Below are 14,792 nucleotides of genomic sequence, written 5' to 3' on the forward strand. Positions count from 1 at the left end.
GGCTTATTCAGCGCATGACTCTGATCTCCTCCAGGATGGGATCATTGGAGGATGGGTGCTGCTCAGGTAATCAGGCCTGATCACATTCAGCCGTGCTCCTCTTGGCTCCTCCTGACACATGGACGATATCAGAGGAGAAGCCGTGAACCGACCAAACAATGCCTCGTTTTTCTGTTTGCTTCATGCTTTCGTTGTGTTTACTGCGAGCTCGGAGCTACACGTATCAAAGCAAGCCGCTGTTTCTGACTTACTCTGAGCTGGCTGCTTTGGAGGCCGCCCCCCAGTCGGAGGCCCCTGCAGCGAGCGAAGACCACCAGGCCCTGGTGGTGAGCTGTCAGGAGGACAGCATGGAGATCGTGATGAGACCTCACCTGTTGCACCCCGACCCCCCTGTGGAGCTAGTCGGGCTCAGACTCGGGCCACCTGGCTCCGGGGGGGATGGCTGCACGGCCAGGCGCTCAGAAGATGGAGCGTTCATCATCAGGGCTCCTCTGGCTGAGTGTGGGAGCAGAGTGACGGTCGGTGAGACTCAGCTGCACCAGATCACAGCTGCTGCATGCTGCCCCCTGCTGTTGGGTCTGTTGTGTTGATTGTGCTTTGGGTTGTTTTTTTTTTTAGTTGACTGACAGTGCAGTGCTGTACAGCAACACGCTGGTGCTGTTCTTCCCCGGATCATCGCCTGGTGAGGCGGTCCAGGTGGACGGAGCTGCTGTTCCTCTGCTGTGTCGATACAAAAGGTAAGACGTTAAGGCATTTAATTAAGGCTCGCTAAATTTTTCTTCATGGTAAAGTTTTTTATTTCTGCTGCTTCTGTCCTGCCTGGAGAAACGTGTAGAATAATTAACTGTAAATGATAAAAATCCATAAACTGATCTTAGACCTAGCTATACAACACAGTGAAACTGCTTCATTACATATCTTCTACTTTCCTGAAAAAGTTGTTTTCCCTGAATTCACCAAACACTGTCCTTCAAACCTACTTTTTTCTTGTAAGTTACAAGGTGCCGTCCCCTTGGTTACTTTTGGATTAGCCAAAAGTAATCCAGACGACCCATTAAAGTTCTTAGAAAGTACTTGGTAAGTTCTAGCAAATCTCTTTTCCACCCAAGAAATTAACCTGGAAGTTCCAGGAAAGTATAAGATGTGTTATTATTTTGAGATATTCTCTGTTTGCTTAAATACTCATGAGGTCAAAGGTCCAACAGCATACAGACAGATAAATATGAAATGACAGATGTTATTTACAGGAGGTACTTGGTGAGCAGCGGAGCCCTGAGGCCCACCTGGGCGTCCCTCGTCTCCGATCTCTCGGCTCATCTCAGCTTCGATTTCTACCTCCGTCTGATGACTGGTGAGTCGACCTCGTCGTGCTTGGAAAAACTCGCACGGGGTTCTGCTTTTTATGGAAAGGCTGACAACCGATGTGACCTTTCTGCTGAGCACGTCTGAAAACATCAGGGACTTTAACGATATCATTGAATTTCTCTGAAACCTTTGAGTTGATGATCCTTAGATTTCCTTTCTGACAGCCACTGTTGACTGAGACCATTTTTGAAAAAGTTTAAATTTCCTTAACTTTTAAAGACAACACATCTCTCGGGCACCTGTTTTAGTTTTTTTTTTTTTTTTTGACTTTTAGATTCAGGTTTATTGAGGAAATCACTTGGAAATCCTCTGACTATATGGGGCTGCACGGTGGCTCAGTTGGTAGCACTGTTGCCTTGCAGAAAAAAAAATCCTAGAAGTTGAGGAGCTGGACTGCTGCTGATGCTTGCCCTGCTGACCAATGAGAGCCTCAAAGTATCTTTAATAGTCTCCCTTGGGAGAAGTTTGCTTTGGATACAAGGATTGGTTGCATTGTACTACATCTTCAATCACTAATAAGGGGAGTCTGGGTAAAATAATAGATATACAATAGCAACAACAGTTCATAAATCACAGTTCGACTAAAACGATCATATGGGGGAAAAAAAGCGTGCAAATCAACCTTTTAAAAATTTAATCATTTCAAACACCCCTGCCCTCCCAGTTTGCTGCTGTAGATCATAAGAGACCATAGATGTGGCTACCTACGTGTCCTTGCCCTGTTAATCTGCGCTGCATCGGCGAATCCCAGCCTGGGTCATATGTGCACTCTTAATTAGAGAAGCAGACAAGAGGCCCGTTGTAACTCTGGAGGACCTGCGGAGAGCTGCAGCTCAGGTGGGAGAATCTGTTGACAGGATAGCGATTAGATGCAGGTTTTTACTAACCTTGCCTTTATGGCAGAGAGAAAAGAGGAAAGCGTTTGTTGAAAGAAGTCTGTGAGAAATTTAATTTGCTGTTTGCCACGTAGAGGGCACCACAAACGTGAAGAAGAAGGTGATCTGGTCAAATGAAGGCAAATTAGAATAATTCTGGCCAACGTGCAAAACGCTACATGTGGTGGTCCTTGTAAAACCACCTTGTAAAACCACCATAGCATTTAAACATCTGAATATGTCGGATCAATCAGAGGTCTTTGGTATAAATTATTGGTATAAATTAAGAAGGCGTAATCTGATCAATCTGATCCGCTCGTGGTTAAAATTGGGAAAACTGCAAGTATGAGTTAAAGCTGAAAATGTTAACAAGTTGCTCATTTTGCTATCAGACGACTGGAGCAGCGAGAGACACTTACCTGTTTACTTCATGAGTGAGAAAGTGAACATCCAAGCCTCAATAGGCCACCATCATCATCACCCTCCCCTTCGTCTCTACGCCGGCAGCTGTGTGGCCACCCTGACTCCTGATGTGGACTCTCACCCCAGATACCCCTTCATAGACCGCCAGGGGTGAGTCCTGCACCTTTAATGTCTGCCGCAGGTCCTCCACAGTCAGTCCGCCCTTCCTTCCTGCGTCGCAATATGTCTGGAGCTGTAGGGGTTAAATCTTATAAGGACATGCCTGTTGTTCGCAGATGTTTCACAGACTCCCAGCTGAGGGGCTCCAGCTCTAGCTTCCTGCCCCGGGTCCGTGACGACCTCCTCCACATTCAGCTGGAGCCTTTCCTCTTCCATCAGGACCGCAGACATTCAGTCAGTGCCAAGTTCGCTGCTTTATCATTACAGTTCCTGCATGGATGGGGGGGAAAAAAGTGTGTCCTACTGTCCTCCCTGCAGATTTACATCACTTGCTACCTGGAAGTTGTCCCCGTCTCTAAGAAGCACCCAGAGAAAAAAGCCTGCTTTTTTGCAGCTGGAAGGTCTGTGTTTGGGGAGATCAAGTCATTCTGTAAAAAAACAAAAAAAAATCATGTACTGCAAAACGCATCTGGTTTGCTTTCAGGTGGAGGTCAGCAGATGGGGACGACCGTGTGTGCGAGAGCTGCGACGGAGCCGGAGAGGCGGCTGGAAGCCGCAGTGCAGACTTCATCCACGAGAGGGTGCAAAGGAGTAACCTGGAGCACCGACTAAATGGTGTAAAGCGTGCTTGGCTTCCTCCTGAGCATGTCAGAGTTCCAGCTTGCAGGTCGTGTGAATGGCAGATGCTAACCAAGTTTTTCTTTTTCTTTTTTATTGCAGCGCTGCACAGGAAAACAACTTTGGGTCCAATCACATTTCTTCCAGAGCAAGAGTGAGACTTGATTGTGTATAGAGCATTGAATAATCTAATATTGCTGCCATCTGGAAGGTGTCTGGTTGGCAATGTAACTTAATAAAGACAAAAGATATTAGTGTGTGGAACTGGATTGATGACCTCAAGGTTTGTTTGCAGAAACTTGCCTCTAAAACCATTCAGCGGTGTAATTTAACCTTGTTGAGATAATTGTGCACTGAAATACTTGTCCAAGAGTGAAAGCACGATTTAGAGATGGATAAAACTGATAAATGCTGTGTGCAAAGTGAAGCATAAATGTAGAAAATTATAGATTCTAAAAATGAATTGCAGGTATTTACAGCTGCTGTTTAGTGTGTGTGTGTGTGTGTATTTATCTGCAATCAGGACCACTCTGGCCTTCCCGCTTTAATATTTCTGCAAGGTTAGCGATGTGGTCTGTTAGAGCCGCTGTCTTATTGGCAAATCAGCTCTTATGTCTACCGAGCGTGAGAACAAGCAAAGGGTTCTTTTAGAATAACACAATCATCATTTTAATGCAGACTTAAAATTTACGGTGTAAATTTAAATGCATTGCCAAAATTATTCATTCTCATTAAAGCCTCACTTTACAACCATAAACTACAACATTTCTATTAGGTTCAAAGTAAAAGACCAGCACAAATTACTGTTGTTGTGGAGTGTGTGTGTGTGTGTGTGTGTGTGTGTGGGGGGGGGAGTAGTGAAGCCTCACAGCTCTCATACCTCTAAATTAAATGCCCTTAGACCAGTTGTCCTCAGAAGCCACCTAATTTGTCATTTAATCCCAGCATATATCCAGCTGTTCTTAGAAAGCCTAAGAGGTTAGAGACTGTTGGAGAACAAAAAACATCATGAGGACCAAGGGACAGCAGACACGTCAGGGAGGAAGCTGGGAAGAGTAATAGAATTAGGTTGTGAGAAAATATCCCAAGCTTTGAACATCATGCAGAGCGCTGATCAATACATCAAGTGGGAATGGCACAAAATTACAAAAAGTGATAATGAACACCAATCTGAAAAGACTAACCCTACCATGACAATCGATGCTGACACCATCATGGTGTGGCATGCTTTTCTTCTGCATCATTAGAAAAATATCTAACTGCGATACTATTGGTGGATATTGAGATACCATAACTAAATGATAATCTAATTATACCCTAATCCAAATATCAATATGCAGAGTGTGATGGTGCGACACTTGTATATTTGACCAAATATTGCAACCAAGAAATTCTGTTGGAATTGCAATATTGCAAACACTGATACTGAGAAGACTATTGCGATTTGATGTAATGTGCAGCTCTCGCAGAGACAGAAAAGAAAGTCACAGTTGATGGATACAGGTAAAATTAAGGGAATACTGGAAGAAAACATGGGAGAGGCTGTAAAAGACTTGGGACTGGAGGTTCACCTTCCAGGAAGACATCGACTCTGAACATACCATAGACATAATATAAGAGTAGACGCGTCATTGGGCGGGTTCTGCCTATGCTGCGATGCGTCAGAGCGTCCGCCATCTTGAATGTGGCAAATCTGCAGTTACTCAGTCACTTAAACAGCATCAGAGGGACTTTAATCTCTGAATATACTTTGTATTCGTAGTATTTCTTTTTTGTAATATTACAAGTTTATTTTCGTATCCCTTTAGCTTCATTCTCCTGAATTTATTCTCCTAAAGAATAAAAATAATTAAAATAATCTAACCTGGCCCTATTACTCCAGGAGTGAAATAATTCTGCAAACTGTGATTATTCTGGAAATGTTCCCCCTTAATTCTCATAATATGATGTTTTTATCATAACATTATCACTTTTGTGTTTGTTAGTTTATTTTTACTTTAGGACTTTTTTTTCCTCATATTATTAATTTTACCTCTTTAATACTCACCCAAAAAGTCTGTTCATAAAGGTTCACATGTGACACGGTTTTATGAAATAATGAAGACCACAATATTTAGATTTAACAAATTTATCCTTATATTCATAACACATAAACACACACACATACATACATACATATATATATATATATATATATATATATATATATATATATATATATATATATATATATATATATGCGTGTGTGTGTGTGTGTATTTATTGCAGCACAGGAATGAGGCATCTTTTCTGATTCACATTCACAATAACAGAACTCAACTTTTTTCTGCCACATACAATATGGCGGTGACGTTGACGTGCGAACCTGCGCCCTATGACGCGTCTACGTATATGATGTCTATGGAACATACAGCCAAAGCTGCAGTAAAATGGTTTTGATCAATACATTCATTTGTTCAATTTATAAAACGCCAATTCATAATACATGTCATCTCATGGCACTTTATAAAGTCAAATTCAATCAAATCATTCAGACAAATTGGTTAAAGCTCTAAGGATCTAAAGAAACCCAGCAGCTTGCATCGAGTCTTGACAAGCAGCATTCACTCCTCCTGAAACAGCGTAGAGCCACAGGGAGAGTCGTCTGCATTGTTGATGGCTTTGCAGCAATCCCTCTTACTGAGCATGCATGAAGCGACAGTGGAGAGGAAAACTCCCCTTTAACGGTGAAGGAAAATCCTCTATCAGAACCAGGCTCAGTGTGAACGGTCATGTGCCTCGATCGACTGGGGGTCAGAGAAGACAGAGCAGAGACACAAAACCACAGAAGCACAGACTGATCCAGGAATCCTTCTATGTTTTATGGTAATGGCAGATGATATGTCTCCCCTGGATGTTGACACAGCTAACACAATGTGAGACCAGCTGTACCTACTACATAATATTTAAATGTTTACAATTTGACAACAGTAGGAGAACTCAGCAGAGTTAGAAAAATAGACCCTGATGTCCTCCAGCAGCCTAAGACTATAGCAGCATAACTACAGAGATAGCTCAGGGTAACATGAGCCACTCTATTGACAACCGTTGTCAGAAAGGAAAGTTTTAAGCTTAGTTTTAAAAGTAGACAGGGTGTTTACCTCACAGACCAAAACGTGGAGTTGATTTCCACAATTGGTCAAAGAGAAGGTGTCTTTGTTTGACAAAGACTCCTGGATAGGTGTCGAAACATTTCCAGAAATAAATGAACGAAAGTCCAGTTGCCTCCGATTTAAACCTGTTTGCTGATGTGATAATCCGGATGACTGATAATTTGACAAGGTAGAAGAAAATAGTTCTAATTAGACTTTTGTCCCGCAACATATCTACTGTTTACTATACCGTGATTGTACCATTTGGAGTTCACCTGAACTCCAAATGGTACAGCAGGCTCAGAAGAGAGAAAAAGACTTTAGAACAAGAAACAAGTGCACAAGTAAGAAGCCTCACTTTAAGGGGGACATACCATGCTTTTAAATGCCTTCCTTTTCACATTGAAAGATACAGTTGGTAATGCTGTTCAGAGACACTTTTTGTTATGCTAGGTAAAATTGTCCTCCCATCGTGAAAGTAGTTACTACATTATGTATTCACAAAAAGCAGGTTAAAAACATAATTCTCTGTGAGAGCCGCAGGCATGTAAAAACTACAACCAGTTTTGTCATTCAGTCCGAATGGCAGGGATTTTATCAGAGTTTTGGTCCTGCTCTCACCCGCCCTCTGTCCCTCCAGTTCTGGGGGTATCACCTTATCTATTAGTTGTCCCACAAGCCAATCATTCTGACATGCCAGTGTGAGTGCTCCTTCCTAGTTAGTTTCCGCTTGCTGGTTGCGCATGCGTAGCTCTAGTGTTTTTGTATCCAGTTAGCTTAGCGGCTAGGTTAGCGGTTAGCCGTTCATTGTAGCTCCGCTGCTCTCACTGTATACTTTGAACATGGCTGAGAGTCGCAATAAGTGAACCATTTTCATGTTTATGAGAGGAAGAGGAGGGGCTCAGTAGGAAGAAATAAGACCAGAGTGGATTTGGGTGATTTTTTTTTTTCACGCGATCCCCCTGAAGAGTGAAAGAGCGAGGTAAGATGTTCTTTAGCATGCTCAGTTATTCAAAAAGGTACTTGGGGAAACCTCCGTAAAAACTGCAGACTCTAGTTTTAAATCGTTCAGTTGTGGTCTATAAAAACTGGAACTGCAATTCTTGTCTTAATACCTTGTTATTGTTGCCCCACAGACCCTCTTTTACCCCTTATTCTGATGTATGTCTGAAGGCAACTAGTTTTGGTGGGGTCTCTTTAAATCTAAACGAGACACTTCACACCCCGCCACCCTCCATGTCACAAAGGGTTCCACTACACCCTGTTAGGCCATTTTAGCAGGATACTGGAGCACGGTGTAATTAATTGCGTGGGTTAATACACTCAAGAACTGAACATTTTGACTTTGCCACTTGTGACTTCAGCTTGGACTACAAAATTGCAGCGAGAAATAAAAATAGCGGATTTGTGAAATTGGTTATCCGGAAGTCCATGACCTTGTTTAGCAGCTCTGCAGCAAATAACATAACTGTTCAAAAAACGTAATAGAGAACAGAGAAAACTGATCAGCTTGAAAAATATGACCCAAAACAGAGAATAAAGGTATCTGTGCAGCACCTCCTCTCCTAGAGACTTATCCATCCATCTATTATCTATACCTGCTTATCCGTGCTGGGTGGTGGGGGTTCTGGTGCCTACCTGTTATTAGGTGAGAGGCGGAGTACACCCTGGACAGGTCACCAGGGTAATCCTACAGACTCCAAGTACACAAAATGTATTTCAGGTCTAAAAAAGTCGATTTTGCATGAAATGTCCCCTTTAACATGGACTGTAAGTGTGTGTTTGCTCTTTCCCAGGTGAAGTAACGGGAGGTGGAAAGCACAGCCAGAAACTGAACCCAACTCAAGTAAGAGTAGTGTTACTTCAAAGTAATATTACTGAAGTAGAACTGAAAAGTAAGGTGCAGTAAAACTACTCCTACTATTATATTTTTTTTTTTATCTAAAACGTTAATTTAAACCTTTTTGCTACCCACCTAAGGTGCTGGATGAACTTTTAACGTGGATGCTGACATTTACTGACATTAAACCAATGTTTTGAAAACTACTTGATTCACTGCAACAGACATCTGACTAAATGGTTGAATCAGTGGCTGATGGGAGTTTTAAGCTGTAACTTTTCTAACTTCCCATAGCAGCTAGCTGTACTGCAGTCTTGACCCTTGCTTATACTTTTACACAAAGACCCCCACCCCCACCCCTCCGAAGCAGGATAGATACAGTTTTACCCAGAATTATCCACTCCAAGTTACTCTCTTGTGTAATATTTGCTTTTTGTTTGTTTTACTGAATGGATGAACAAGATGCGGCAGGTATTGATGGGAGAAGCAGAGAGGAGTTCCATGTCCTTGGATGGCATACTTTATCCACCAGGACGTCGCACATGGAGAAATATTTTACCCGAGGAAGATCTGCGGACTGGGTATTACCACATCAACATAAGCAGTACCTGTCCCAACTTAAAAGCCTTGTCTCTCTGAACCGACTGGAATGAAAATCCATTTTCTTGGAGAGTTTTCCTCTCCTGCAGATCAACAGTCTGCTCCTCATCCCTAACTGTCAACACTCACTCCAGACACAAAGAGAAGAAAGGTCTGGAACAACAGAAACATTGTGTTTGGACCCATGACAGTTAGGGATAATTTTCTGCTCTGCTCTCTGTGCCAACTTGGATTTTTGCAGCCAAAAGCACTCAGGCACGATCTTTTTGAAGACGTCTCCCTTTTATGGTTTAAAACAAAAAGGTGAAACCATGTCTATAAATTAACCCTTTTTTTCTGACTGGATTTGAAAATAAGAGAATGTGTATGATTTGACTGGTAACAAAGCTTGCACATATAAAACTGACACCAGATTGCATAAGGGGAGCTTTGAGCGGAGCCACAGTGCTACAGGAAGTTGCCGGAGCATCTGATGCTAGCTATGCGTCCATCCTATTGTCATACAAATTTTGAGCAAACATTTAAAATGTTGCAAAACATTTAAAATGTCACAAAACAGAAAAAACAAGAAAAGGGGAATTTGAATTGAATTAAGCAAGCTACGCAAAGCATAACTTCATCAGAAGTTGACATTACCCGTGACTGTAATAAACAGGAAGTAGAGTTTGCAAGCTAGCATGGACCATACATCTGAGGAAAAAGGATAAAGGTTTTCAGGAATGTGTTGCAATCGGGCAGGTTGTAATTGTTCTGTTGTGCCAACTAGTATTGGTGCCAACTAGTATGTCCTGATGTGTCTCGATAATCCAGGTAGAAAAATAAAAACCAAGTTGAGTAGATCCTGTGGACGGGTTCTTCTTTGTTAAAACGTTTCGTCTCCATCAGGCCAAGATCCTGCGGTTTACACTCGTGCAGGCTAGCGGTTGCTATTTCAGGGATGAAGATGATGAAACGTTTCAACAAAAAGATCCCCGTCCAGAGGACAAACTCAACCTTTTTTATAGTATTTGAGAAATTAAATGCTGTACGGAACGTAGAGAAAGAAACGTTATTTTATGCCAGGTATAGGACTATCCGGGAAGACTGCCACCGTGGAAACAGATGATCAGTCATGTGAGGTAAATGTTCGCTATGTCAGAACTTATTTGGCAAATGTGTTTCCATCTCCTGTTTTGCTCATTAAGTATTTTTTTGGAGAAGCTAAAAACCACCGCAACGAATGTAAAAACTGTTTTTTGCACAACTGAGGAAGTTATTTTGAATTTTGCTGTTTCCATCAACCGTTTCTCTTAAATGCACATCAAAAATCTGATGGAAACACGACTAGTGAGTGATTGTCATCAGATACAGCAGATCCCTCACAGAAAAAATAGACGGCATTAGCAAGACTTGGCAAGGTTTGATAAGTTTTGACATTGTGGGGGGTTTATGGGATTAAGTTGGTGTGTCCAACAGATGTCTGGGATGTATGTGGGGGGTACAGGTGGCACAGTGGCCATATGTTGGAACATGTGCACCAATCGAGGCCCGCTGGAACCCACTGATCCCAAAACTAGAGTTAATCTGCGGTTTACGAGATCTGGAGGGATTGATACTGTTCAACTCTGAGCTGAGACGTATCTTCACTCCGAACGATCTCTAGGCTTTAAATCTCACCGCTGATTTATTCCACTGTGCTGTATTTATTATTTCACCTCACTTTTTACTCTTCACTTCTACTAAAATAACATGTATTTAATGTTTTATGGTGGGTTTGTAAGTTAATGCAATTAATACCAATTTATGGCTGTGAACAAATTATCATGATGAAAAAAAACATTAAACAGAAATGTGGCTGCATTGATAGAAAAACATTTCTGTTATTTCGCTTCACAGGTTTTGCAATAAACACACTGACTGTGTGTGGCAGTTTGTGAATATCAAGGAAATTAGGCTATTTAGTTTTTATAATATTGGAATAAATGCTACTATCATTTTGTGTAAATAGACAAAAACCAAACATGTCACGGTACTGTAAAGAATGAAGTTTTGGACCCGATTATTCAGCCGACACACAGAGAGCGGTTCAAAACATTTATTTAAGCACAAGGTGTAGCCGGACAGGTTACGCCTGTGGCAGGCTCAGCCACAGGAACCACTGCAAGAGGGACGGGTTAGTGGCTGCTGGACTAACAGTGAGAAGCAGTGTGCACTGAATGTGAGCCACTAACCTTTCTTGAATCCAGAAGGTGGCACAGAATCCAAGGTCCAGGTGGTCGGTGTTTATTTGTCACCCGGAGGACCAAGCCAATCGCAGTTAGGAGCTGAAGGTTTATTCAGAGAACAGTCCAGGGTCATGCAAGAGTAATCAGAGGCAGGCCGAGGTATCTGAGAGGAAATCCAGAAATATTTGTCCAAAATCCAGTCTGTGGTCTTTATCCAAAAAAAAAACAAAAAAAAAACGCACAGAGAGGCAGAGGTAACAGAAGGGCCGAGGCAGAGAGGCAGAGTGAGGGAACTTGCTGGGGTCGTTGTCCAGAATCTGAAGACGAAATGAGAGAGTCAAGGGTGAGGCAAACAGGCAGGAATCCACTGAACGATCAGACAGGCAAGTCAAGGAACACTGAGAGGTATACTCACACCAATGGTTTTCTAGAATCTGGCACCTACACACTGGGAGAGCCAGGTAGTGCTCTTCCCAGATACGACAGCTCCAGTAATTAGTGTTGCCACAGGTATTGGCATTCAAGGGGGAAAAAAGAATAAATGAGAAATTTCTGTATATATTTCCAAAAAATTCTATTTGATTTTGAAAAGAGTCATAACTTGATTTATATTTTAAAGTAAAAGGAAAAAAACATTGTAGCCGGAAAATATCTCTCCTATTGCTTTCTTTAATTACCTAGACAAAGATAGGTGATTTTATCATATTCAGCATTTATTTTCTTCTCACGTGAAGGAGAATATCAGGTCTGGTCTGATGTAACTTAATTCGTTCAGCTCTAACTAGACAAAACGAATCAGTCCCCCTATTCCCAGCGTTTTATTATGCAAGATTTCACACCACAGTTTCTCACCCTCTAGCGTCTGCTGGAAATTTCCCAGGTCCCAGCAAGAGAAAAACAATAACAGTAGATATGATCAACTTTGCTGCTGTAACTGAGAATTAAATAGCTTCTGTTTCCTTCAGCAATATCGAACTTTTACAACAATGGAAAATACTAATAAAATACAGATATTTGTGGTTTATGATATTCAAAAGAGCTTGTAGTTTGTGACCAAATGATAAAAAACTTTTACAAAAAAGCATTTTTTTACTATTTCTGTCATGGTGTTATGAAGTTATATCCAAATACTGCGTGAAAAAGTTGTAAAGTGACAAAATGTAAAGACATTCCAGGGCGAGGAATACTTTTGGAAGGTGCTGGAGATTATGTTGGGATTTCAAGCTTTCTCGGACTTCCCCTGCTGGCTTAGGGTGGATTAGCAGTGGGCTTGGTTTGCTTGTGCCTCAGGCCGGCTCTAGGCTTCAGAAATGCAGACAGTAGAAGTTGAGTTTGCTTATGTTTGGAAGAGTGAATTCAACTGTTTACCCCCCCAATCATTAAACATCAAACCAACAGAGCCGCATCCATGCCCTGTATTATGAAACCTTGTCCTGTCACAGAGGGTTAATGTGGATTTTCATGACTACATCTTGCTGGTACTTTGTTTATTATGATTTCTTGGTCTCTTAGCACCTCAGAGCCTCCAGGTGTGACGTTTGGCAGCGCCTAGCACCTGTCAGCAGCCACCTCAAAGAACCTGATTGAAGCAGTCAAACAATATCTTACATCACTTTTTATGGAGGCCTTCTGCTATCAATTAGTGTTTGTTTTATTAAATCCTTTCTCACACAGTGCCAATCCACCTCCACCTCCACGCCAGCCACCTCACGTCTCCTTTGTCTTTATTTACGCTGCCAGAGTGCGTTATTGACGCAAAAAACGTGCTATTTCACTCCTCAATTTAGTTTATTGCTCTTGTTCTCGGTCCAGGCATTTCTTAGGTGCACTGTAAGCGCACACACACCTGGGGAAACATCCCCCGAGGGAAGCCATCAATCAGTTTTATGTCCTTCTCTGGGAAAGTTTCCTCCTATCCAATCAAGCCCCCCCTTCCCCCCGCCCTACAACGTGCCTCGATTCCTCTTCTTATATTTCCATCTGTATCAGTTTTGCTTCACATCTGAGAACCATCCAGCCCAGCCAATTAGCTTCAAACATTTTCTGTTCCTCTTTTTTTTTTTTTTTTTGAGCTCTCTGGAGGATAATTGGAGCAAAGCGGAGGGCAAGACGTCAGCCCGGACAGTGCTCCGAGATTCCTGTGTGTCCTGAATTTGCCCGCCAGTGCTAATAAAGCGGACGTGCTTGGTGTAAAATAAAATTGCATAACAAGCAATGAAACGTTGAGCCCAGTCTTAAAGTTTTTATTTTTTTATTTTTATTACTATTATTTTTTTGGTTTTGATTTTAAACGGGAAAGGCTTCCAAGCGAGGAAAAATGAAACCCCCCCTTTTTTTCCCCCCACACTGATCACAATGTTCAAGGTGGTTTTCAACCTTCTCCTGGTTTCACAACATCACAAAATGATGGAAAAAAACTATAAAAACATAAACCCAGAGAGCCAGAATCCACAGATACCAGAATAATTGAGGTATTTGTGTTGAATGGGAGCTTTTACAGTGCTACTATAACAAATTTAATGGATGCATTGTAATGTTTACATGATGGAGCCTTGCAAAAGTTTTCACATCCCTTGAGCCTTTTCACATTTTCTCACGTTACAACGGTGAGCTTCCATGCAGTTTATTGGGCTTTTATGTGACACACCAACACAAAGTAGTGCCGAGCTTTGAAGTGGAAGGAAATGACAGATGGTTTTCAGCAGTTTCTACCATAAAAATCTGTGGTGTGCATCTATGTTCACCACCCGCTTTGAGTCAATACTTTGTAGAGCTACCTTTCGCTGCAGTTACAGCTGCAGGGTTTTTTGGATGATTGTCTCTACACGCTTTCAACACATACAGGCTGATGTTCTTAGTCAATTGTACAAAACAATGGATTGAGGGAGAGCATCTATACCCAGTCTCAAGTATTTTGGAGCAATCTCACCATAAAACATCCTCCTATAGTTCCTGGTAAAGAAAAGCATCCGTATAATGCTGCCACCACCATATTATTTTACAGAGTTTAGAGTAGTGCTGATCTTTCCATTTTTTTTTAACAGAGCTCTGTTAGATATTGTTTTCTATCCATGACCTGCAGCTCTGCCGTGTTCCTTGGTCTTCATAGTGCTGTTTGTTCACATGATTCTCTGATATTAAATAGCTGAAATGAAACTATACACAAATCCACCCTATTTACTAATTTGGTGACCTCATGAGTGAGACCAATGGTTGGAGTGGATGTCATTTAGGGGTATCTAAATAAAAGGGGGTGGATATGTAAATTCAGTTACGCAACAATTTTGTGTTTTGTCACATAAACTTATTTGTTCTCCTTTTTTGTGGCTTTTTCCCTTGACAGACATTATTTATTTGTCTTTTTAACTTAAATTATTATTATTATTATTTTGTTATTTTTATTATTATTGTCTATTTATAATTAAGTGGGTGTAGGTGGGTGCGGTATGTATTCATGTGTGCTTGGGTGACTGTATGTGTGTATGCATTGTAAGACGTAATTACTATAGAAGGAATTTGTATAAAATGTGAGAAAAAAAATTCAAGAAGAAGTATTCAAGCACATTTCTGTAGGACT

General features: G+C 41.5%; 1 protein-coding gene across 1 annotated transcript; it reads left to right on the plus strand.

Moving 5' to 3' along the window:
- Positions 1 to 69: 69 nt before the first annotated feature.
- Positions 70 to 3,691, plus strand: LOC105934677 (zona pellucida sperm-binding protein 3-like). Its single transcript, XM_036146414.1, has 8 exons — positions 70 to 518; positions 619 to 737; positions 1,248 to 1,351; positions 2,633 to 2,813; positions 2,939 to 3,056; positions 3,141 to 3,223; positions 3,307 to 3,439; positions 3,543 to 3,691. Exons 1-8 carry the CDS (start codon positions 159 to 161, stop codon positions 3,603 to 3,605), a joined length of 1,161 nt encoding a protein of 386 aa, XP_036002307.1. The 5' UTR covers positions 70 to 158; the 3' UTR covers positions 3,606 to 3,691.
- Positions 3,692 to 14,792: the final 11,101 nt, after the last annotated feature.

Source organism: Fundulus heteroclitus, chromosome 14, assembly GCF_011125445.2.
Source record: "Fundulus heteroclitus isolate FHET01 chromosome 14, MU-UCD_Fhet_4.1, whole genome shotgun sequence".
Classification (NCBI taxonomy): Eukaryota; Metazoa; Chordata; class Actinopteri; order Cyprinodontiformes; family Fundulidae; genus Fundulus; species Fundulus heteroclitus.